This window comes from Gossypium hirsutum, chromosome D08 (genome assembly GCF_007990345.1).
Source record: "Gossypium hirsutum isolate 1008001.06 chromosome D08, Gossypium_hirsutum_v2.1, whole genome shotgun sequence".
Taxonomy (NCBI): domain Eukaryota; kingdom Viridiplantae; phylum Streptophyta; class Magnoliopsida; order Malvales; family Malvaceae; genus Gossypium; species Gossypium hirsutum.
Genome location: NC_053444.1, coordinates 50,284,856 through 50,308,602, shown reverse-complemented (window position 1 = coordinate 50,308,602; position 23,747 = coordinate 50,284,856). Strand labels below are relative to the sequence as shown.

The following is a 23,747-nucleotide window of genomic DNA, read 5'->3' as shown; positions in this document are numbered from 1 at the left end:
CTTTTTAGAACCTGAAAAAAAAATCTGAACAATTAGTTTGTTTTTGATAAATTAATTCGCAATTAACATTAAATTCATTCTATTAACAAATTAAATATACAACTTTTGTGTACTTGGTAATTTTGTTTGAATCGGATTGGACTAGCGGATTAGATTAGTTAGATCAAGAACCAACCAAGGTAGCGGTTTGAAGGACATTGAATTGGTCAAGAATCGGTACGGATTAATTGAAGGAATTGGTATGGACTAGTTAAATTGAATAAAAAGTTGGTTGAATCATATTTTTAATAAGTTTTATTTTTTTATGAATTTTTTAATGATTTATTTAATTAAACCGATTGAATTGACAAACTGATAGTTTAATCGGTTCGACCACCAATTAGATTTAAAAAGAAAAATTGGTACTAAAATGTATACACTAAAAAATATATATTTTTAAAAATAAAATGTCTGCAATTTTTTTCTATGTTATTTGAGTATTTCAAAAAGTAGTACTTATTTTTATAATAACAGTTAGTGTGTATCAAAAAATAGTTTGCTAAAAACTATAAATCATAAAATTAGGTAAAAGTATTATAAAGGCTCATGTACTAAGAGTTGGTTGTATTTTGTTCTCTTTATTTAAAAAATTGGCAAATTAGTCTTTATATGGTCGATCAAATAACAAATTGATCCTTCTGTTAAAAGTTTCATCCATTTTTGTTGTTAAAAACTAATCCATGCATGTCAGCATGAAGTACACTATTTGATTATTCTGTCAGCAACGCCAAATTTTAATAATATAAATTGATAGAATTTTTAACAAAAAGAACTAACTTACTTTTTGCTCTAATGTAAAAATACCAATATATCTATTTTTTCATAAAAGTGGACAAAATATAATATAGAGAACTTCATATTTTTTATCCCGTAAAATTACGACTTGCACGACAAATTTGGAAAATGCATGTGACTCGATTTTAAGAGTTTATAAAATATGGAGTCAATATCATACCATACATTGCCTTTCGTAGATATATATATGTTTGCACGTGAAACACTCAGTTGATTTCAATTCCAAGAAACCTTAAATTCAAATAAACTTAATTAAAATTAAAATTTTATCTAGAGTAAAATTCAAAATTTTTAAATAGATGACATAGATATCATTACATATAAATCGGTATAGGAATAAAGTAAGGATATAGATACTATATAATTTTAAAAAGGTGGTTGGAGATATCAATTAAGTTTAACCACCATTTGTTTTTGACGGGGCAACCATAAGGAGGTCCTAATTGCAAATTGCTAATTAGTAATTAGTGGCTAAATCCACCTTCTCTCCCGCGTCCATTTCGCCATCCTTTCTCTCTCTCTCGTCTTCTTCGTTTCTCTCTTTCTCATTTTCTGAAACTACATTTTCTTTTTCTTTTCTTTTTTCAATTTTCTTCAATTTCTCTATTTCTTTTATGTTTCTCATTTTAATGGATTAATCCAAAGGGAAACTTCAAATTTGAACCCGACCGATCCATTTTTCACACAGGTAAGTTCATAGTCTTTTTTACATTACACGATTACATTTTCATTGTCTTGAGAATTATTCATATGAATGACCGGTAAACTGTGATTAGGTTGGTTATTTGGATCGATATTCTCTTGTTTCCTTCTTTCATCAATATTAATTTTTGAACTTCTATGCAAGTCGATCGATTCGTCAATGTGAGAACGGATCATTGTTTATTTATTGTAATTCGGAGAGTTTATATCCATTATTGTATTTTCGAATGCATTATCGCTTCATGAGCTAGATCCCGGACTGCTTGTTATGTCCTACTATTTGATTCAAATTAGATTTTTTTTTTCGTCTGGACGGTTAGAGTTAGTTGGATTCTGCGGGGGAAAATGTAATGTGGCTTTCACTAATATGTAAAATTTTATATTCTGTATTTAATTTCGTAAGTATTAATGTTGAAAGTGAAACATAAGGTTATATTTGGCTTAGTTCATGAACGGTTTTATCATTAATTCATCAGTCTATGTTTTGTGCTAAAAGAGTAATTTCTCATGGTTTATGACTGTGCATCTTTAGTGCTAGATTTATAGTTTCAAGAATTGACTGGAGTGGCTGTTAGTTCTCATCTTTTTTATTTTTGTTTTTACAGGTGGATTTGGGTGTAAATAATTCAAATGGATATTTTCTAGGTGTTCGAAGTAATAATGCAATGAAAGAAGAAGAAGAAAAGAAGCTTGGTGAAACTTCAGTAAGGGGTTGCAGTACTCCTGAAGTAGCTTCTGTTGTGAAGGACACGATAGAAGCTGCTGTTTCTTTAGAAAATTGAGATAAAGGTGCTGCACAATCTCATGGTAATCAGGTGGGCTCAAATAGATCCTTAAATTCAGACAATGAGAAATACTCTTCTGGCGGGTTTGAGGAGTACTCTTAACATCTAGCAAGCACGTGGGGGATGGAGAATGATTATTCCTCAACTTCTGAACTGCGGCATGATTCTGGTTACTCTTCTCTGGGTTCACCTATAAAGCCTAAGCCAAAAGCTGATATGCCAACTGTATCTTCTGAATTATTACATTTAGTTGATTCTGCCATTATGGGGAGGCCTGAAAGCTTGGAGAAGCTGAAGAATATTGTAAGTGAGGCTGAGTCTTTTCGAAGTAGGGAAGATGTGGATTGCAGTCCGTTTTTGGTTGTCGATTCACTTATTGCCACAATGGGTGGAATTGAAAGTTTTGAAGAGGATGACGAAAACAGTCCTCCAAGTGTGATGCTAAACTCTAGGGCTGCAGTTGTGGCAGGTGAGCTAATTCCTTGGCTTCCATGGGAAGGAGATAGTGACATTGTCATGTCTGCCAGGACACGGATGGTTAGAGGCTTGCTGGTTATATTAAGGGCCTGTACGAGAAACAGGGCAATGTGCTCTATGGCTGGCTTATTAGGAGTTCTTTTGAGGTCAGCTGAGAATATTTTTACTCAGGATGTTGGCTCAATAAAGCAGATAAAATGGGACGGAACTCCCTTATGCTATTGCATCCAACATTTGGCGGGGCATTCGCTTAGTGTTATTGATTTGCACGGATGGTTTCAGGTCATGACAAGAACAATTACTACCATTTGGGCACCTCACTTAATGCTTGCACTAGAGAAGGCAGTTTGTGGGAAAGAGTCTAGGGGACCAGCATGTACTTTTGAATTTTTTGGTGAATGCTCTGGCTTACTAGCTTCTGGGGACAGCCGTTGGCCATTTACCAATGGATATGCCTTTTCAACATGGATCTATATTGAATCATTTGCAGATTCATTAAACACCGCTACTGCTGCAGCTGCCATTGCTGCTGCTGCAGCAGCCGAGTCAGGAAAGTCATCAGCAATGTCTGCTGCTGCTGCTGCAAGTGCGCTTGCTGGTGAAGGCACTGCACTTATGCCTCGTTTATTTAGTTTCCTATCAACTGATAATCAGGGAATAGAGGCATACTTTCATGCACAGTTTTTAGTGGTTGAAAGTGGGAATGGAAAAGGAAAAAAGGCTTCTGTACATTTTACTCATCCTTTCAAGCCACAGTGTTGGTATTTTATTGGATTGGAGCATGTATGCAGGCAGGGACTTATTGGTAAAGCAGAGAATGAATTGAGATTATATATTGATGGATCCTTGTATGAAAGTCGTCCTTTCGAGTTTCCTCGCATCTCTAAGCCACTTGCATTTTGTTGCATTGGAACAAGCCCCCCTCCTACAACGGCTAGCTTACAGAACAGTCAACCTCAATGCCCTTTATTTGCTGAAATGGGCCCAGTATACATCTTTAAGGAACCAATTGGGCCAGAAAGAATGGCACGTATGGCTTCTAGGGGAGGGGATATGCTACCTTCTTTTGGTAATGGTGCAGGGCTTCCTTGGCTAGCCACAAACGATCATGTGCAAAGAATGGCAGAGGAAAGTTCTCTATTAGATGCTGAGATTGGAAGTTGTCTATATGTACTCTACCATCCCTGTCTTCTTAGTGGGCGATTCTGCCCAGATGCTTCTCCTTCTGGTGCTGCAGGTGAGCGGATTCATCTATTTCTTTTCTTGTCTTTTCTTTTTTTGAAGGATGAATATGTTCACCTTTAATTCCAGTATTGACATGACCTTTTAGCATGTGACTTTTGGTTTATAGATTCCAATGAAGTGTCTGAGAATACTAAGATCTCCTTGTGTGGGTGTGCTTGGTTCTTATCCTATGCTCTGTTCTATTTATCCATGTTCCTGAATCAGAGTATGCTTTACAAGATCGAGTAGAGAAGGGAAAACATTTATCTTATTTTCTTTCTTCTCCCTAAGCCTGTGTGCTGTTTTAAAGTTGTATAAGCAAGCTAGATGCTTCTATTTCTAGGTATTGATATGATCCTGGTAGCGGATCAAAAGTTCAATACAACCGATGATTGGATCCTGCTAGTGGATCAGAAGTCCGATATAATCAAGTTTGAGGATATAGATAAGCAGATCAAAACTCACAGGTGCCAATGGGTTCAAGTACAAAAGCACAAGCTGGAAGATACAAAAAGTAATCTCTTGCTTAATTTTACCAACTCTTGGAGATGAAGTCACTTGGATGAATTGGATTATAGAACCAAGGTGGTTAACACGTCGCAAGTTGGAGGAGGAAGATTGTGACAAAAGTGATTTTTATTCACAAGAGATTAGTTGTATCATACTTGTTTGTTTTCCTGTAACTTTTCTCCCCTCTTTATCAGTGCATGCATGTATGGTGAAGGAATCGTCGATTGCTGGGTGGATGATATGTCAGTTTACTAGACTGTGCATGTAAATTCATCTACTGCTCATGCCCTATCTTTTTCATGTATTACATTGGTTTGCTTGACCTTTTTCCCTTTTTGAATAAATTTGGTTGTGGACCTTGCAATATATTTACCATATGTGTGGAGAAAGAATTATCTGTTTATATTAGTTTCTTCAATCATGTTTTTTACTATTTTTCCTTCCTATTTGTCTTCTGCATCATATTTATACTTGGAATTGGTTGCCTTCTTTTCATTCTTTTGCATTCAAGAATTGGTTTGTTCTCTCTAAATTACCTATTTTTGGTGATTCAGGTATAGCGCGCAGGCCTGCTGAGGTTATTGGACAAGTCCATATTGCAACGCGGATGAGAGCTGTGGAGGCTATCTGGGCATTAGCTTATGGAGGTCCCATGTCTTTACTTCCTCTGGCGATCAGCAATGTGCATCAAGATAGCTTGGAACCAGAAAAGGGTAGCCCTCCATTGTCTTTGGCTACAGCTTCCCTTGCAGCACCAATTTTCAGAATTATTTCAGTTGCCATTAATCACCCTGGAAACAATGAAGAGATATATCGTAGAAAGGGACCTGAGATTCTGTCTAGAATCTTAAACTATCTCTTACAAACTTTGTCTTCTCTTGGTGCTGGAAAGGATGATGGGGCGAGAGATGAGGAGCTTGTTGCTTCTGTTGTTTCCATTTGCCTATTTCAAAAGCATAATTACGCTCTTAAAGTGCAGCTCTTCAGTACACTGCTTTTGGATCTTAAAATTTGGCGTTTGTGTAGCTATGGCCTCCAAAAGAAACTCCTCTCATCACTTGCAGATATGGTCTTCACAGAGTCATCAGTCATGCGAGATGCCAATGCTAATGCTATGCAAATGCTTCTTGATGGATGCAGAAGGTGCTATTGGACAATCCGTGAAAAGGACTCCCTAGATTCTTTTTCCCTAAATGGTGATATGCGCCCAATGGGTGAAGTGAATGCTTTGGTTGATGAGCTCTTAGTTGTCATTGAACTTCTAATAGGAGCAGCACCACCTTCAATGGCCGCAGATGACGTCTGTTGTTTACTTGGATTCATGGTTGATTGCCCACAATCCAATCAGGTGAACTTATGTTTTCTAATTTCATTTAGTAGTGCCTTTGAAGATGCACAATTCACTTCTTTTTAATAATTTTTAGATAAAAGTTGAGAGCATGTTTGTTACAAATGTTTGATCATATTGAGGCATGTGTATCTTTGTGATGGCTGCCTATCTTTCTGATTTAATTAAGCTGTGAAAGCACTTAATTTTTAAAGATGTAAACATTCTGATGGGGATACTTAAAATTCTTTTATTCTCTGTCATGAATTTTGCTTTTGTAGTTTCCTTTGTTGGATCAGTATATGATGAAGAACAAGCTGCCGTTGTGGCTATGAGCATGGCTCATATTTCTGGCTGATATTGTGGGTTATCTTGTGTGTACTATTTTCTTATTGTTCTACTTGAAAAATGACTTGCTAGTATTTCTTTTAGGTTGCTAGGGTGCTACATTTGATCCACAGGCTAGTGGTACAACCAAATGCAACCAGAGCTCAAACATTTGCAGAGGCATTCATTGGTTCTGGTGGCATAGAAACACTCCTTGTCCTCCTGCAACGAGAAGCAAAAGTTGGTGATCACCACATTCCTGAAACTAACACTAAGGCTGATGAAAGTTCATCTGTTCAAAGATCTGAACCTGGAGATAGTGGTGGTGGGGTTCCAGGACAAAGTCAGAATGAAGGATCTCTGAAGGAGAGAGATCAAACTTCTGAAAAGAAAGATTTTGAATCTCAACCCCTTGGTTGTGGGGTCTTTTCTCCTAGTACGAAAGTGGAAAGGATTTCATCTGTTTCTGAAAATACTTTTATGAAGAATTTGGGTGGAATAAGTCTTTCAATTAGTGCTGATAGTGCAAGGAATAATGTTTACAATTTCGACAAAAATGATGGAATTGTTGTTGGGATCATTGGGCTGTTAGGTGCTTTAGTAGCACGTGGGCATCTGAAATTTGGTTCACCTGTGTCTTCAGAGATGACAAGCAGCCTTTTTGGTGCTGAATTAAATGATGCAGGTGGTGGTATGTTTGAAGATAAAGTTTCTCTTCTGCTTTTTGCTTTGCAGAAGGCTTTGCAGGCTGCTCCTAATAGGCTTATGACGACCAATGTGTACATGGCTTTATTGGGGGCTTCGGTATGATATATATATATATATTTGCTTTAGTAATATCTTGCCCTTTTTGCTCAATGATAATTTTTCTTATATTTTCTTACAGCTTTTGTTGGTTGAAAAACTTATTGGTCCATTGTATTGATTTTCTACTTTTCAGCTTGGATACACTGCCTGTGATATTTCAACTTGCTTAAGTAGAAAGATTATCTCCACTTCGGAGCTATGTTAGCTTCTTACAGTGCCTTGCACTTGCATGTAGCATTGAATTCTTATGTCCTATATGCTTCTTGTTTCTTTTAACTTCCACAGATCAATGCTTCTTCGACAGAGGATGGGTTGAACCTATATGATTCTAGTAATCATTTTGAACATTTGCAACTTTTGTTGGTTTTGTTGCGTGTGCTGCCACATGCACCTAGAGCTTTCCAAAGCCGCGCACTACAGGTATGCTTGTCTGAATTTCTTGGTTGTTTCTTTTGTTTTGTTGTTCTTGAATTAGTAGAAAATAAGCTTTAATTACATTTTTTTTTTCTTATGATAGCAAAACATAATTTTCAACCATTGTCAATTTCTCTGTGTATATAGCATTTCTCATCCTGAATTCAACTGCGTTCACATATTGGTCTGTTGCCTTTTGTTTTCACACTTTTAATTTTCCTTATTATGGATTTTCTGATTTTCCATTATAATTCCTGAGCAACTTCTTTTCTGTATGATTTCAGGATCTTCTGTTTTTGGCTTGCAGTCATCCAGAAAATAGAAGCAGGCTAACAAAAATGGAGGAATGGCCTGAGTGGATACTAGAGGTTCATATCTCTAACTATGAGGTAATTTTTTCCAACTTCAAAAGCTTTTATCTTTTCTCTATGCTCGTGTCCTTCCCCTTGTCATCTTTGATTGCATGTAAATCTAGCAGTTGGTGTGGGTTGGAATTAGAATTTTAGCATTTTCCAATTACCATTTGACCTTAGTAAATTTGAATTTAATTATACTCCTAGTGTTTCCAGATGGATGCAAGAAAACAGTCTTGTTCAGTAAACTTAGGAGACATAGAGGACCTCATACACAATTTCCTGATCATCATGTTGGAGCATTCAATGCGCCAAAAGGATGGATGGAAGGTTTGTCTTTATCCATCTTTTCCACAGTGTATCTTTAATTATTCATTTTACCCCTTAATCTTAAGCATTCCAATTCCATTTGAATTTTCCAGACATTGCTTCCATTTTACAGGATATTGAAGCTACGATTCATTGTGCAGAATGGCTCTCTATCGTGGGTGGATCTAGCACGAGGGATAAGAGAATTAGGTATCACTCACTAAATCCTGTTTCGTGGTTTTCATTTCTTTTGCTATTCATATGCAGTTGACCTTAGTTGCTTTCCCTGTACTGCCATGTAAAAAAGGCACATGTCTATGTGAGAACATCCTCAAGATGTTTGTGCAGGGGATAATCAAGTTAAAGGACAAATGTCAATTTTGTATTTACACAGATAAAGTAGTCATAATTTCAATCTTGTGGAATCACTGAGTCATTAAATTCTGTGATTTTGACTGCCTTAAGGGAACAAAAACATTGATGTTTTGACTTCAATATGAAGTGCCAAATGTGGAAACTTTATTTGTTTCTTTTCTATTCTCTAAAAATCATGCATCGAATAAAGAATTGAACATATTCCATATATTTGCATAGGATGCATAGATGGCTATAAAACTGCATTGATTAAGTTAATCTAAACTCACTGATTAGTTTACACGATATGCTCTTCATGGAGCCAATAAAAAGTGTTAGTTCTGTATAGTTCTTGAATAAGTCTGCTAAAACACTCTTAGGTACAGTGGTTGTTTATCCTTAAAGCTATCATTCATTTTTTTTCTTGATAAATAAGTATAGCCCTTAACATATTCTCATTTCCTATGTGGTTTTATTCTGAAGGCGTGAAGAATCTTTGCCAATATTCAAGAGAAGGCTATTGGGCGGCTTGATGGATTTTGCTACCAGAGAACTGCAGGCTCAGGTAACAATTAGTCATTACAAATTGCAGTTTGACACATAATTGATAGCTTTTATATATTTTTTCATTTTAAACTAGTGAAGTGGAATATCTATGTAAGTTGAGATAATCGTAAAGAAAGAAAATGAAAAATCAATCTTCTTTCAACTACCTTCTGCCATTTTAATGTTCTCATAACTGGTTGCTTTCACTGAAATTTTTGTTTGTTTTCATCATTGTTATGCTACAAAGTCTCTCATCACTAGATGTAAAAATTTGTGATAGTCCTTCATTGAGCTTTTCCTCTGTAGCAGACTCAACTTATTGCTGCTGCTTCTGCTGGGGTCGCAGCAGAAGGTTTGTCCGCAAAGGATGCTAAGTTGGAAGCACAGAATGCTGCTCAGCTTTCAGTGTTTTTGGTAGAGAACGCAATTGTAATTTTAATGCTTATTGAAGATCATTTTCGGTTACAAAGTAAAATTTCTAATGCCTCACGGAAAGTTGATGGTAATGCATCTCCAGTTCATATCGCGACTTCCTTTAATAACCACTCAAATTCAACAGTATCAATCAGTAGAGAATCATCTGAAGCTGAGGATGATGATATATCTGTAGATTCTGGCGGGCTCCCTTTTGATGTATGTATATTGTCTTCTCCACACCTGTATTGCATACCTGAAATTGTACATAATTTATTGATTTAGGTTTATATGTAGGTCTTATCTGTTAAACTTCACCATATTCTGTAGTTGCTTTATTTGATAGAATGTCTACCTCGGTTTCATAACTTTTGGCATTGGACATGTGGTAATTCTTAGGAATGATGTTTTTATTGTTCTTTTAGTGAAAGAAAATGTATATTTCTTGGAATGTCTAGTTGAACATTGCTTTGACTTCCTCTCCCCTATCCCTTGCTTTGATATGTGTTGTTTCTACCTTTCATGTTCAATTACTAAACAAGGTCCTTTCTTCAATTGCTGATGCCAATTGGCAGATTTCTGCAACAGCAATGGAATGGCTTACTGCAGCAGCTGCTGCTGAGCCTTATGACTCTGTGTCCGCTGCTTTTGTGTCATACGGTAGTTGTGCTACGGATATAGCGGAGGGTTGGAAATACAGGAGTCGTTTATGGTATGGTCTTGGCCTATCTGAAAAAGAAGTTGGCATTGGTGGTGGTGGCAGTGGCTGGGAGTTGTGGAATGCTGCTTTGAAAAAGGATGCCAACGGAAACTGGATTGAACTTCCCCTAGTGAAGAAGTCTGTAAACATGCTCCAAGCTTTATTGTTGGATGATTCTGGGCTTGGCGATTGTCTTGGTATGGGTGGTGGATCAGGTACTGGGATGGGAGGAATGGCAGCACTGTACCAGTTGCTGGACAGTGACCAACCATTTTTATGCATGCTTCGCATGGTACTTCTTTCAGTGAGGGAAGAAGATACTGGACAAGACAACATGCTCACAAGGAACGTAGGCATAGAAGATGGAATGTCGGAAGGAGTAAATCACCAAGGAGGTAACAACATGTCTTTAGATGACAGTGCTCAAATCGCTGTTGGAAAACCATGGTCCTCTTTAGTGTGGAGGTAAGTTAAATGGAGGAAATTGTAACCAATAACATGATCCATATACATTTCTCTGCACTTTGCTTTGTTGTTTATGTTAGTTAATCAGAGGAAACCTGAACCAATTGCCACATATGGGCCAAAACTATAAATTTCTGTGAGCTTTTGTTTGTTGTGTATTTAAGTTAATCAGAGGAATTGTAACCAATAACCACATATGAAACATTAATCTCTTTGCTTTTCCTATAATTTTCTCCTGCTTTTATTTTTCTTCTTCCAAATAGGCATGTACACATCCCACTAAATATATTTGTGCTATTCGACCATGTAGTCCAATGGTATTGTTTCCGCTTCACTTCCAAGATTCATACAGGAGTTTTTGAATTTAATCATTTTAATTTCATGCAGTGTGCTTTCCCCTATTTTGAACATGCCAATCTCCGACTCCAAAAGACAAAGAGTTTTGGTAGCATCCTCTGTTCTCTATTCTGAGGTTAGTTCTAACTGAATCAACTTAGTGGGAAACATGAGAAAACCTTTTAACCGTTTAGCTCCTCTTGTTTGCTTCTTTATCAACATTTTTTGTGGCATAGAAATATGTTTTCTTCTTCTTCGCTAAGTTCTCTTCTATTATCATAGTCATGCTATTATCATCATGTCATAAGCAAACTATCGGTTGTTGATCAGTATGTATGCTGCAGGTATGGCATGCTGTTGGGAGGGACAGAAAGCCACTTCGTAAACAGTATCTTGAGGCCATTGTACCACCTTTTGTTGCTGTTTTGAGGAGGTGGCGACCAGTTTTGGCAGGAATTCATGATCTTGCTACTCCTGATGGTTTGAATCCTCTTACTGTTGATAATCGCATATTGGCTGCTGATGCACCGCCATTAGAGGTTCTCATTATCATTCTTATCTCCTTTCTTTAAATAATCCCTTCTCGTAAGGTGTCAATTCTGTCTTTCCTACTGCCATTAGTGCTAATTTCCTATTCTCAATGTATTCACACATGCTTCTCGATTTTGCCTGAATCTCTTAAAGGAGTCTGCATTTATTCTCAACAAAGATTTTGTTATTGTCAACCTTATTCTACATTATTTGAGGTTCTCTAATTTTCTTTAATTTTTTCTTTTCAGGCAGCCCTTGCAATGGTCTCTCCAGCTTGGGCTGCTGCTTTTGCATCACCACCAGCTGCTATGGGATTGGCAATGATTGCTGCTGGTGCTAGTGGAGCAGAAACTCCTGCTCCTCCAACAACAGCACATCTTAAACGTGACTCCTCCATGCTTGAGCGCAAAACAGCTAAGCTGACCACTTTTTCTAGTTTTCAGAAACCTCTGGAGGTTCCTACCAAAACACCATCTCACCCAAAAGACAAGGCAGCAGCAAAGGCTGCTGCCTTGGCAGCTGCACGTGATCTTGAACGCAATGCAAAGATTGGTTCTGGAAGAGGTCTCAGTGCTGTTGCAATGGCTACTTCTGCACAGCGGAGGAATGCTAGTGATATGGAGCGGGTGAAAAGATGGAATGATTCTGAAGCCATGGGAGTTGCTTGGATGGAATGTCTGCAACCATTTGATACAAAATCAGTCTATGGGAAAGATTTTAATGCTTTATCCTATAAATTTATTGCAGTCCTTGTTGCAAGTTTTGCTTTAGCAAGAAACATTCATCGATCAGAGGTTTGGTTACTGCTGGTTGTCATTATTGTCAATAATTTCCTAAGGCAAAAAATAAGAATTGTTTAAATAGATTCATCTACTTTGCTTTTCCAGACTGATAGGCGTGGACAAGTTGATCTAGTTGCACAATATAGGTTATTCACTGGGATACGTGCTTGGCGCAAACTTATTCATTACTTGATAGAGATGAAGTGTCTCTTTGGGCCATTAGGGGACCAATTTTCAAGCCAGGCACATGTAAGTTTTGAGACTTACTTTCCTCCTGTAATGCCATAGTATATGTTGCTAGATAATGGATTTGATTTCTTCTCCCCTTGTCTAACATTTTTCTTTTCCATTTATGGTATGTGTAGATTTTCTGGAAGCTAGAGTTTACGGAAAGCTCTTCAAGAATGAGACCATGTTTGAGAAGGAATTACATAGGGACTGATCATATTGGTGCTACTTCTAGTTTTGAGGATCAAAATGATGTGAAAAAGAATCAAGAGAATGTCATAAGCTCATGTAATGCCGCTGTTATAGCAGCTGAAGCAATTTCAATGGAGTTAGTGAATGAAGATGAACAGCCAGAAATTGATAATTTAGTTAACGGAACCTATAAAAACGGCCAAAATGGGGAAGATCCACCAAGGCTGTCTAGAATAACTGAGCAACCCTTGCAGAAATCAATAGAATCTGCTTATACTAAACTTGCCAGTGTGCAAGACTTAGTCCAAAGTTCATCAGCAATAGCTCCTGGGTATGTTCCTAGTGAACATGATGATAGAATTGTGTTTGAACTTCCTTCTTCTATGGTTCGGCAACTGAAGGTTATGCGAGGAACCTTTCAAGTAAGTTTTTAAAATCGAATTAAAAATCCTTGCAGATTATATGCAGTGATCTTGTTGCTTGTTAATGCGATTCGTTCTTTGAAGGTGATGTTCTTAACTTTAGTGACTTCAAATTCTATAATCTAGATGATAAATTCTGATGCCCCAGATTCCAGAAAGTACCGATAAGATTTTCATTAATTAGGGTGACATGTTCTGGATTTAAGTCTTAAAAGGACTGGCTGATTACAAGAACTAAGCAACTTTTCTTGAATCCTCAGAGAAGAGTGACTTTTTTTTATTTAGCATGCTGCTGATTTTGGGAAAGAGTGTGAATTTAATGGTAATGTAATTGTTAAATGCCTTTAAACGAGAACTATGCTGCTAACTGTTATATCCAATGATAATTTGTATGAATACACTTGCGTGTGTCTATATTGGAGAGGGCTACAAGGACAGACAAACCCCAGGTTAGAATCTTTAGCTCAGAAACTTCCCCTGTAATGTTTTCTTCCAGTACCAGCTGGTTTGGCCACTGATTATGCTACTAAACATCTTTTATGATCCTGGCTTTCTGTACAAATTGTTAAATGTGAAAGCGGAAGTTTTTTCGTGATTAACATAGAATCCTGATTGGTGATGCTGTCCCCTTCTGCCCTATGATAATTGACTTTGGCTACTAGTTTTCTATGATTGATCAAAGAGAAATTATCTGCATTTTGTTTCCTAAAACATGATGGAGAGCACAATTGAAAATTTAATGCAAAATTGTCCTTACTCTTTCATATTTGTTAACTCATACAAGAAAAGAAGGGTTTTTTTATGAGCTATTCACCTTTTTTTCAGGTAACCACAACGAGAATAAATTTTATAGTTGATAACACTGAAAGCAGCATAGGGCCTGATGGTTCAGAAGGAAACTCTGAAGTAAGAAATAATAAAAAAGATCGTTGTTGGCTGATGACTTCTCTTCATCAAATATATAGCAGAAGGTGAAGTTATAGTGGTGATATTATGTTAGTTTTTATTCTCATTTTTGTTCATGCTGATTTAGAAAATTTAAGTATGGTTGTTACTTTGTGCTACAACTTTTTTGTTATTTGACATCCTAAGCAGTGTATTGATCATCATTGTCTCACAAAATAAGCCTAGATATTGCCAACAAACCTTGATTACATATGAGCATGCATGCATTCCTATATTTGTAAACAAGATGCATGCCTAGAACATGAGAAGAGAAAGAAAAGTCTTCTGGCATTTTTTGTGACACTGTCTTTGTTTCTCTCATTGTGCCTGTTAACAACCAGAAATCTTCTAGAAATTCCTCAATATTCTAAACATGTTGATGTGAATTTCTTCAGAGAGCACTGCAGTTGGATATAACCTGCATAACAGAAGTGTCTTTAGACTGTAAAATCCAGTAAAATAGAGTGAATTTTAAGTCTTCTCTCTGTGTGCTTATTGCTTATTAATATTAGCAGGAGTTTAGAGGTATACTTTATTTTAAAATTGGCATTGTAATCCATAGCAAAATATTTCTTGCTGCTGCAGTCAAAGATCTTTAGGCTTTAATCATCTAATGCTGCTTTTGCTTTAGCATCTGCTGTTGCACCTCATTTTGCTAGTTTATCTTTTCCATAGGTATCTCCTAAGAAGAAGTGCTCTGGAGCTGTTTCTGATTGACCGTTCTAATTTCTTCTTTGCTTTTGGGGTATGTTCCTATAGAAAAGATGTATGCTTTTTACGGTTGTTGATCTATTGTATGCACCTCTTTTTTGAATCCTTGGCTTTGTTATTCTTCTTCGTTCTTTTATTTAAAAGATAATACTTGATCCAGAGTTCTGAGGACCGAAGAAATGCCTACCGAGCTATTGTTCAAGCACGACCCCCTCATTTGAACAACATTTATCTTGCAACTCAGGTTTGCACTTTGCTTGGAGATTTTTTTATTTTGAGACCTAGAATGTGCTCATATATACATATGGAGAATATAACTTGTATTTAAAACAAAAAGAGTGGAAAATTTATGGATATCTCTCTTTTTTTGAGGGAATTTGAGGATATCTTATGTTTATAAAATTGGGTTCATTTGAAGGTATCTAACGGTGTAAATGTTAACTGCTTTTAACAAGGACTCATTTTTATTCCTATTCCTGAACTAATATATATATATATTTTTATGCTGTAGAGACCTGAACAACTCCTGAAAAAAACTCAGTTAATGGAGCGCTGGGCTAGGTGGGAGGTATGAATTACTGTGCACATATATAGCTCACATGTATTGAATAAGCAGCATAATTATTGTCTGAATTATACCTTCTGCAGATCAGCAATTTTGAATATTTAATGCGGCTAAATACACTGGCTGGGCGTACCTATAATGACATTACTCAGGTCAGTGTTTTCTAGAGTGCACTTTAATGGGTTAGTACTTACTTTTTGCGGGCAGTTTTGTATAATATCACTTAGCTACTTTTTCTGCCTCTCTCTCTTTCTTTCTTTTTTTTTTTTACTTACAGTATCCAGTATTCCCGTGGATTCTTTCTGACTACAATTCAAAGAGTTTGGATCTTGCTGATCCTTCAGCATTCCGTGATCTTTCAAAGGTGTTTTGACTTTAATTTTGCTGGCACTTTGTCTCTGCACTCTCCTTTTCTGCCATTATAACTTCATCTGTATTTGCAGCCTATTGGGGCACTAAATCCAGACAGGCTTAAGAAATTCCAAGAGAGATATGCCAGCTTCGATGATTCAGTCATCCCCAAGTTCCATTATAGCTCACATTATTCAAGTGCTGGAACAGTAGGTTTCCTCTTCTGCTTAAAATTTGTCGTCATACTGTTGTGGTGGTTATTTAAATTGCTTCAAATAGGAGCACTGTTGGACACTTGGATGTATGCCTGCAATTCACGAACAAATAGGGCCATTGTTGGACATTGTATGCAATGTCGTTTGTTGCTTGTTGAGTGTTTTTCTTAGGAAAATAACTTACATTCTGTACTATCTTCTGTTAGCCTTACAAAATATGTTTTGCAAGATTGACTAATTCCCTTTCTGGGGCCAACATGTTTCTTGCTGTACCGCTAAAAGCTGTAGTTTATCTCCTTTAGCATGTTGGTTTCGTTCAATGAAATTTTGCAGTTGCATTGCACATCTTCCATTTCACTAGGTAGTATGTTTCATTTTAAAGGTAATTCACTACTATTTACTTTGATTTCAGCATCATTTGCATTGTCCTCGGAATTATTTGCTAGGATTTATTTGAAACAAGTTGTAACAAAATGGATTTCTTTGCCTCTAATTCTTGTATTCTATTTTTTGACCGAATTATTCCATTAGTTTCTATCCAAATTTCTATATTTATGCAATTAGTCAATTAGGTGAATTTTGATATCGTATTATAATTTATTTTATTTGTATCCGGTCTTCTTGCAGGCGCTATATTACCTTGTTAGAGTTGAGCCATTTACATCTCTTTCAATTCAGATGCAAGGTAGAAATTTTGGTCAGGCAGACCGTGTGTTTTCAGATGTTGCTGCTACTTGGAAAGGAGTCCTTGAGGACATGAGTGACGTGAAGGAATTGGTATGTGTTTTTTATTTTATCTATGAGAAAATCAAACTTCTCTTGTGCAAAGAACGAATAAGATTTTATCTTGTACCTTGTAATTGTTGCATTTACATGCATTTGTACTTCAATAGATTATCAAAAAAAAATTTATTTGTTTTTATTTTATTCTATTTATATTAGGTTCCTGAGCTGTTTTACCTACCTGAGATGTTAACCAATGAAAAATCAATTGGCTTTGGAACAAAACAATCAGGAGGAAAGCTTGGTATGTACTACCCGAGTATCCTCTTTTCATTATCCGAAGAGAAATAAATGCCAGTTGTGCTAGTTCTGATTTTTATTTATTTATTTCCAATGTGCAGGTTCGGTCAAACTTCCACCTTGGGCTGAAAACCCTGTTGATTTCATTCGTAAACATCGAATGGCTCTTGAAAGTGAGCATGTGTCTGCACATTTGCATGAATGGGTTGACCTTATATTTGGGTCTGTTTTCTTTTGCTTTCTCCTCTTTCCTAAAGAAAGGCTATTGGATTTTTTTTAATAGTAATTGTTCATTGAGATTCTTGTTTCAGGCAATCTTGAATTTTTTAGTATTTACTCGAGTGAATTGGAATGTTCAGGTATAAGCAACGGGGTAAAGAAGCTATATCGGCAAATAACACATTCTCTTATATTACATATGAAGGGACAGTTAATATTGACAAGATCTCTGATCCAGTAAGTTGTTTTACTATTTTTTCCCCATTGTCTGCTCTATTTGGAAATTTCACATTGCCTTACACATTTATTATATAAATAACAGGTAAAACAGCATGCTATACAAGACCAGATAGCTTATTTTGGACAAACTCCATCCCAGCTTCTTACTGTTCCTCACATGAAGAAGATGCCACTTTCAAAGGCTCTCCATTTGCAGGTAGAAATTTCATTCTTGGTTCGCCCTTTCTAATTTTAGCTTTGATGCAGTGTTATATACAAATTTTATCTGCAATTACTTCCCTTGTGATCTGAATAACGTCCTTAAAATTGAATATGCTAAAACTGATTACAGTGAACATTTTAATGTCAGACAATCTTTCGAAACCCAAAAGAAGTCAAACCATATGCTGTCCTGGTCCCTGAACGGTGCAATTTGCCTGCAGCTGCTATTCATGCATCTGAAGATGCTGTCATAATAGTTGATAGAAATGTGCCAGCAGCTCGTATTGCACGACATAAGTGGCAACCAAACACTCCTGATGATCAGGGAAAACCATTTGTATTTCAGCATGGACAGGCAACGGCAAGCTCTGCTAGTGGAGCACTTACAAGAATGTTCAAAGCACAAGGAGGCTCAGGTTCTGATGAGTGTCAGTTTCCCCAGGCACTAGCATTTGCTTCATCTGGGATCAGAAGCTCGTCTATTGTTTCCATCACGTGTGATAAAGAAATTATCACAGGTAACCTATTTATTTACATTGTTTTGCCAACTTTTAGTTTCAGTTAAATTTAATGTCTGATAAACTTTCAACACTTCCTAGGCGGACATGCAGATAACAGTATCAAGATTTTGTCACCTGATGGAGCAAATACACTAGAAACGGCTTTTGGACACTGTGCTCCTGTCACTTGCCTTTCTCTATCGCCAGATAGCAACTATCTCGTGACAGGATCACGGGACTCTACCGTATTACTTTGGAGGATATATAGGGCAAGTACATCCGGCTCAAATAGCACACGTGAGCCACCTGCTTCCCCTCGCAGACCACCCTCACCTGCTAGAGCTAATTTAGCTAAAATCATAGCAGATAAAAGCAGGCAACATTGGATAGAAGGTCCCATACATGTCCTTCGAGGTCACCACAAGGAAATTCTTTGTTGCTGTGTCAGTACGGATCTAGGTTTGGTTGTTTCATGTGGCCTTTCATCAGATGTTCTTTTGCATTCTATAAGAAGGGGTCGCTTGATTAGACGACTTGCTGGTGTGGAAGCTGATGCTGTCTGCCTTTCATCCGAGGGAATCATTTTAACATGGAACCAATCAAAACGAACTCTCAGCACATTCACTCTCAATGGAGTTCTGGTTGCAAGAGCACAACTTCCTTCCTTGGGTGGTGTTGGCTGCATGGAAATTTCCATGGATGGTAAGAGTGCTTTAATTGGAATGAACTCAACTTTGCGCAATAACAGCCGGGACTCGAGTTTGAAGAAAGCCGTAGTTGATGATTCGGCTCTTGAGTCAGAAGAGAACAAAAGCAACAAATTGGATATACCGTCACCTTCCATTTGGTTTTTGGATCTGCATACTCTCAAAGTATACAAAAATGTTTAAGCAGATTCTATTATGCCTTAATCCCTATCTGCACCTCCTGTACATAAATCAATGCGGTATGTTTTTGGTTTTGGCTTACATTAATTTTCTTTTTATGTGCCAACTTCTCATTTGCAGGTGTTCCATGTCCTGAAACTTAAAGAAGGTCAGGATATTACAGCTCTTGCTTTGAACGAGGATAACACAAATCTTCTAGTGTCAACTGCAGATAAGCAGTTGATCGTTTTCACAGATCCGGCCGTAAGTTGAACTTTTTCCTTTTCTCCATTTCTTGGTTCTTCAGTCATTTAGCCTAAATATTAATTACTTTTTAAATGATCCTTGGAGATAATATTTCAAAAGAAAAAGGCAGAAGCAACATAGCTTTAAAACTACTAATCTTAAACCAAAACTGTTGAATTAAAAGTGTTTGAATTCGTATCGTTTCATCGGATGTAGTTGACCAAGAAAAGTGGTGGATCAGCTGCTTAAGCATAGTTTAGGAAGGTGAAGGGCTCAGCCCTGTTATAAATGTCGTGGTCTTCTATGCAGCCCTTGAGTTCTTTGATTGGCTAAAGAATGAGTATAGAAGATGCACTATTGATGCCACCAGGATCGATTGTGTAAAGAAGAAATCAAGCGAATAACAAACACGACTTAACCGCGCCAGCTGCTCTTCGTGTATATAAAATATAGTGAAACAACCCTAGAATGATATGATTAACAAACAACTGGGTTCTATGACTTGAACATGAGTATCAGATACGGGTAAGTTCAAAGAATTTCTTTAAATCCATAAACTACTCCGAGGCTTGTTGAGATCTTCAGCATTGTTTATTTGTTATATTAAACTATGAGAATGAGAAAACGAAAGCAGATCATCTTCTGTTGTATTCATTGTCCCTCACTTTTTGAAGCTTGTTTGGAATTGGTCTTTGTACGTCTAAAATGAGAAAAAAAAATCACTATAAGCTAGAGAAACAAGCAAAATGGACAATTTTTGTAGTAGTTAAAAAAGTTAAATTTAGGAGAATGATGTGGCATTATTTTTAAGTAATCTGGTAAATTCATTTAACCTGCATTTAAACTAACTTGATTATACTTTATTCACCGATTATCGTTTTAAAACATAAGGACTAGAATACACTTGGTCCTATTAGAATTCATTTACATAATAGTCCTAGGAACAGCGTAAAGATGAAGACCCTCCTTCATATGAAGCGTGAACATTGTCCTGTAATTCACTGCTTTCGCATCATCTACTAATTTTAATCGGAAATGTCGAAGGACCGCAATTGATACTATCTTCATCTGTCGATATGCAAAATCTTTGCCTAAGCAAATTCGAGGACCAGCCTGTCAAAACATTGAACCAATTTTACACAACGAACTAGAAAAGACAATAAAATCAACCAGCAACCAAATTAAATGTACTAACATGAAATGCTACGAATTTGAAAGGCGATTCAGGCCGGAAAACTCCATTGTGAAGCCATCTTTCGGGTCGAAAACAGTGAGCGTCTTCTCCCCAAAGCGTGGACATTCTTCCCATGGCGTAGGCCATGTAGTACACTCCATCACCTTTCCTGACTTTGTGGCCATCCGGTAGAATATCATCCTCCATTGCACACCTTCCATCCTTTGTTAACATCAAATTAATTTCGAATCGAATTTCAGATAAAAAGATGTCAAACTATTTCAACTCACTCAATCATGTTAGGGTTTTTCTTTTTTTTTTTAAAGTAAGTTCAAATTTACATTTTTTAATACTAGTTAAAAGTAAAAATATTTGATTAAATTTGTAAGCTATTCAAGTCAAGTTTAAAATACTCAAATTCACACACTTATAACCTAAACTCTGGTTATAATTGAATTAAATTCAAGATTTTCTCTTTAAATGAAACTTTAGTAGCTTAAAAATACAAATCTCTCTAAATTAAATTTAAAACTTTGAGAAAAGCCTAGCTATTTCCTACATAAATGCTAAGAAGAATGTTTGTAGAATATAGGTTAAATTCTGGCTTTTGTCCCTATACTATATTCAACTTTGGGATTTAGTCCCTCTATTTCAATTTGATGTTCTTATTACTAATATTATGCCTTACTCTCTAAATCACTGACACCATTTAAAAAATTCTATTGATCGGAGAATGTGAATTTTTTTAGATCATTTAAACGATAAAATTATGATTACCTATAAAAAGAAAAAAACCGATTAATGAAAATTTTATACGGTGCTACTAATTTAGATCAAAGCATAACATTAATATAGAAAATGGAAAATGGGATGGAAAATGTTTGTAGAATAAAAAGTTTTTGAGTGAACTTACAATTGGAACTGCAGGGTAAAGCCTTAAGGTCTCAGTTAATGCAGCATGAAGATAATGCATTTGGTCAAGGGTAGCCTCGGTTATGTTGGTCACGAAATCTTCGACATATTCATCTTCTACTTCACGACTGCTGATGTCCCTCACTTCTTCTGCAATTTTCTCTTGTATCAATGGGTTCTTACACAGCATATAGAAGAACCAGCTTAAAGTATTTGCAGATGTGTCTTTGCCTGCTATTATGAAGTTCAGTATTATATCCCTTAGGTATTTGTCATTCATCGTTTCTGGATCCTTCTCGCTTTCCACTAAAAATCTTGAAAGTATATCTTCTTTCACATTCTTCAAATAAATAAATACAAACTATTAAAAACCATATAATATAATCTAAGTTGATATCTCCTTAAATCATAAATAAATTTCAATCTTTATAAAAAAAATTGATTAAATTTTCAAAGTAAATACATATATATAGTATTACCATTTGTTTGAACTTTAAAAGTCAAGTCAAATCTAACTTTGAATTGCAAATAAATATATCTAACGTGTTAAAAAAGAAATCATCCCAAATTTCAATGACATATTAACATTGTCTTTTTTATTTTTTTAACACCTGAACTTCAAATTGTCAATACGGTAAATATACATCTATTCACAAATGACATGTAAAGCCTAAATTGATGGTTAAACTAATAGAATGACATTATTGATACAAGACAACTATTTCAAAAACTCAATTAAAATATTATAGAGTTTAAAATTTTGAATCATAATTTGAAGTCATTTAGTGCAATTAATTTTTTTTTTTAAAAACCAATAAGGTGATATAATAACAAAAAGGAAGTTGATATCCAAATTTATGGCTCACCAATTCTGGGTTCATGGGGAGTAGTTTCCTCTTGGTGCTAATAACATTGTGGACGAAATTGTGAATGATTTGGATATTGTTTTTGAGGGCAGCTTCGGAGCCAATGTTAAGAGACCTTTTAAGCTTCCAAAAAGGGTCAACGTAGCGCCAGTACACCATCTCATTGGCATCATCGAAAGCCTTCATAAAGGTGATCCCTTCTTTACTTGACCCATCCATGCATTTCAGATCAATCCCAAACCCAACTTTGAACATCGACTCGAGTGTGCTTTTCATTAACATCTTCTACACATCACCGTGCAAAAAGAATTAAATAAAGGTTATTATTTTATACACTCACCGTGTAAATTTTTAATTCTGTAAGTATGATGATATATATATATATATTGAATACCTACTCATGGAGATTACCAAATAATTGTGATAAAACTAAAATTGTTATGAAACTTTAGCATATATACAAAGCTACCATTTCTAAAGAAATAGTTTTCAAAATCAAAGGGCTTACTTGCATGTCAAAAGCTTGGCCCGACACAGCCAACTCGTAAATATTCCCAACAAGCTTAGCAGCATCTCCTCTGAAGACAGAGCAGCTAAAATCTCTAAGAATCCTAGTCGAGAACTCGAAACTGGCAAGCTTCCGCTGCTTCCGCCACTTAACTCCGTCCACCGCGAAGATCCCTTCTCCCAAAAAATCCAAAAATATCTCTTGATTCCGTTTACCTTTGCAGTATCTATCAAACCTAGTTTTCAATACATGCTCCACGTTTCGTGTATCGATGGTGTATATTTCACTCTGTTCTAAAGCCAGTAGCCTGTAAGTTGGCTGTTCTTTGGCTGCTTCCGCTTGATAGTCGTAGAGATAGTTTAGATATAAAAGCTGATTAAAAACGGAGCCCTTCACCGGCGGGTAATCGGGATCGTTGATCGATTTTCCGGCGACGGTTTTGATGGCGAGGAATAAGAAGATCAGCAAGAGAAATAATGGTGGCAATGATATGAGGAAGAAGATGATAGCGAGTATAATATCCATGTTTTTTTTCTTCTCTTTGTTTTAGTGAAATGCTTTGAAGTTGAAGGCAATAGATATATTGTTGAATTATGTTCCATTCTTCTCTATCTTTCCAAGAATCCAATCAGATTTTATCGTTTAGAATTTTGTCATTTTTATGGGAAACGCAAGTATGAATCACCCATGCGCATCTGATTGATTTTCCCTCCGCACACTTATTTTTCAAAGATAATCCAATTATTAATAAAATAATTTTGCCATTCAAACCATTTGATTTTATCTTTTCTAGTGGTAAGTTTAGATTTGCGGTGTTTTTACTTATCGTTAATGTAAAAATAACGGTAACGGTAAAATTAGATATTATAGCATGAGACAAAAAATAAACTAAACGCACCACACTGTACTCTACTACCCTTCCAGTTGTCACTTTTTAAATTTGTAAAAATAATTTTAACCCTCAACATTTATATATTATGTCAATTTAGTCTTGTTTCTAAAAAATCTAACCTCAACATTTACACATGATATAATTTGCTCTTTTTTGCAATCTGCTTTTTTTTTTGTGACCCTTTCACTTAAAAATATAAATAAATAAATTTATTAGCTAAGTTTGATTGAAACACCCAAAAATTGAAGTTAATAATTCTAATCTTTTCTAATTT

At 36.0% G+C, this 23,747-nt stretch overlaps 2 protein-coding genes across 4 annotated transcripts; one reads left to right on the top strand and one right to left on the bottom strand.

Moving 5' to 3' along the window:
* Positions 1-1,247: 1,247 nt before the first annotated feature.
* On the top strand, positions 1,248-19,771 carry LOC107900917 (BEACH domain-containing protein C2). Of its 2 annotated transcripts, none has more exons than XM_041098275.1 (32): positions 1,248-1,522; positions 2,142-4,035; positions 5,087-5,880; positions 6,292-6,990; positions 7,279-7,413; positions 7,692-7,796; positions 7,968-8,090; positions 8,203-8,279; positions 8,907-8,988; positions 9,279-9,602; positions 9,959-10,548; positions 10,936-11,020; positions 11,229-11,423; positions 11,664-12,209; positions 12,303-12,446; positions 12,563-13,039; positions 13,865-14,010; positions 14,660-14,729; positions 14,856-14,939; positions 15,207-15,263; positions 15,344-15,412; positions 15,538-15,624; positions 15,704-15,820; positions 16,454-16,603; positions 16,769-16,853; positions 16,951-17,071; positions 17,209-17,305; positions 17,391-17,504; positions 17,658-18,027; positions 18,109-18,881; positions 19,017-19,139; positions 19,338-19,771. In XM_041098275.1, the coding sequence occupies exons 2-32, from the start codon at positions 2,445-2,447 to the stop codon at positions 19,368-19,370; spliced, it is 8,463 nt and encodes a 2,820-aa protein (XP_040954209.1). In that variant the 5' UTR covers positions 1,248-1,522; positions 2,142-2,444; the 3' UTR covers positions 19,371-19,771. The 2 variants fall into 2 exon arrangements, with proteins under 2 accessions (XP_040954209.1, XP_016682190.2); XM_016826701.2 differs by having other exon boundaries at positions 1,249-1,522; positions 7,977-8,090.
* A 188-nt stretch (positions 19,772-19,959) lies between these two features.
* Positions 19,960-23,207, bottom strand: LOC107900916 (cytochrome P450 704C1). 2 transcript variants are annotated; one of them, XM_016826699.2, is made up of 5 exons: positions 22,582-23,207; positions 22,074-22,358; positions 21,209-21,547; positions 20,317-20,517; positions 19,960-20,234 (listed from the first exon to the last, which is right to left on the bottom strand). In XM_016826699.2, the coding sequence occupies exons 1-5, from the start codon at positions 23,104-23,106 to the stop codon at positions 20,046-20,048; spliced, it is 1,539 nt and encodes a 512-aa protein (XP_016682188.2). In that variant the 5' UTR covers positions 23,107-23,207; the 3' UTR covers positions 19,960-20,045. The 2 variants fall into 2 exon arrangements, with proteins under 2 accessions (XP_016682188.2, XP_016682189.2); XM_016826700.2 differs by having other exon boundaries at positions 22,074-22,355.
* Between the last annotated feature and the right edge of the window lie 540 nt (positions 23,208-23,747).

Coding starts and splice junctions, on each gene's coding strand:
- LOC107900917 (XM_041098275.1), top strand. CDS start 2,445: ATGGAGAATGATTATTCCTCAACTTCTGAACTGCGGCATGATTCTGGT. Junction 12,447..12,562: donor AATTTTCAAGCCAGGCACAT/GTAAGTTTTGAG, acceptor TGGTATGTGTAG/ATTTTCTGGAAGCTAGAGTT. Junction 15,264..15,343: donor AGCGCTGGGCTAGGTGGGAG/GTATGAATTACT, acceptor TACCTTCTGCAG/ATCAGCAATTTTGAATATTT.
- LOC107900916 (XM_016826699.2), bottom strand. CDS start 23,106: ATGGATATTATACTCGCTATCATCTTCTTCCTCATATCATTGCCACCA. Junction 22,359..22,581: donor GCCAAGCTTTTGACATGCAA/GTAAGCCCTTTG, acceptor GGTGATGTGTAG/AAGATGTTAATGAAAAGCAC. Junction 21,548..22,073: donor TCCCCATGAACCCAGAATTG/GTGAGCCATAAA, acceptor ATTTATTTGAAG/AATGTGAAAGAAGATATACT.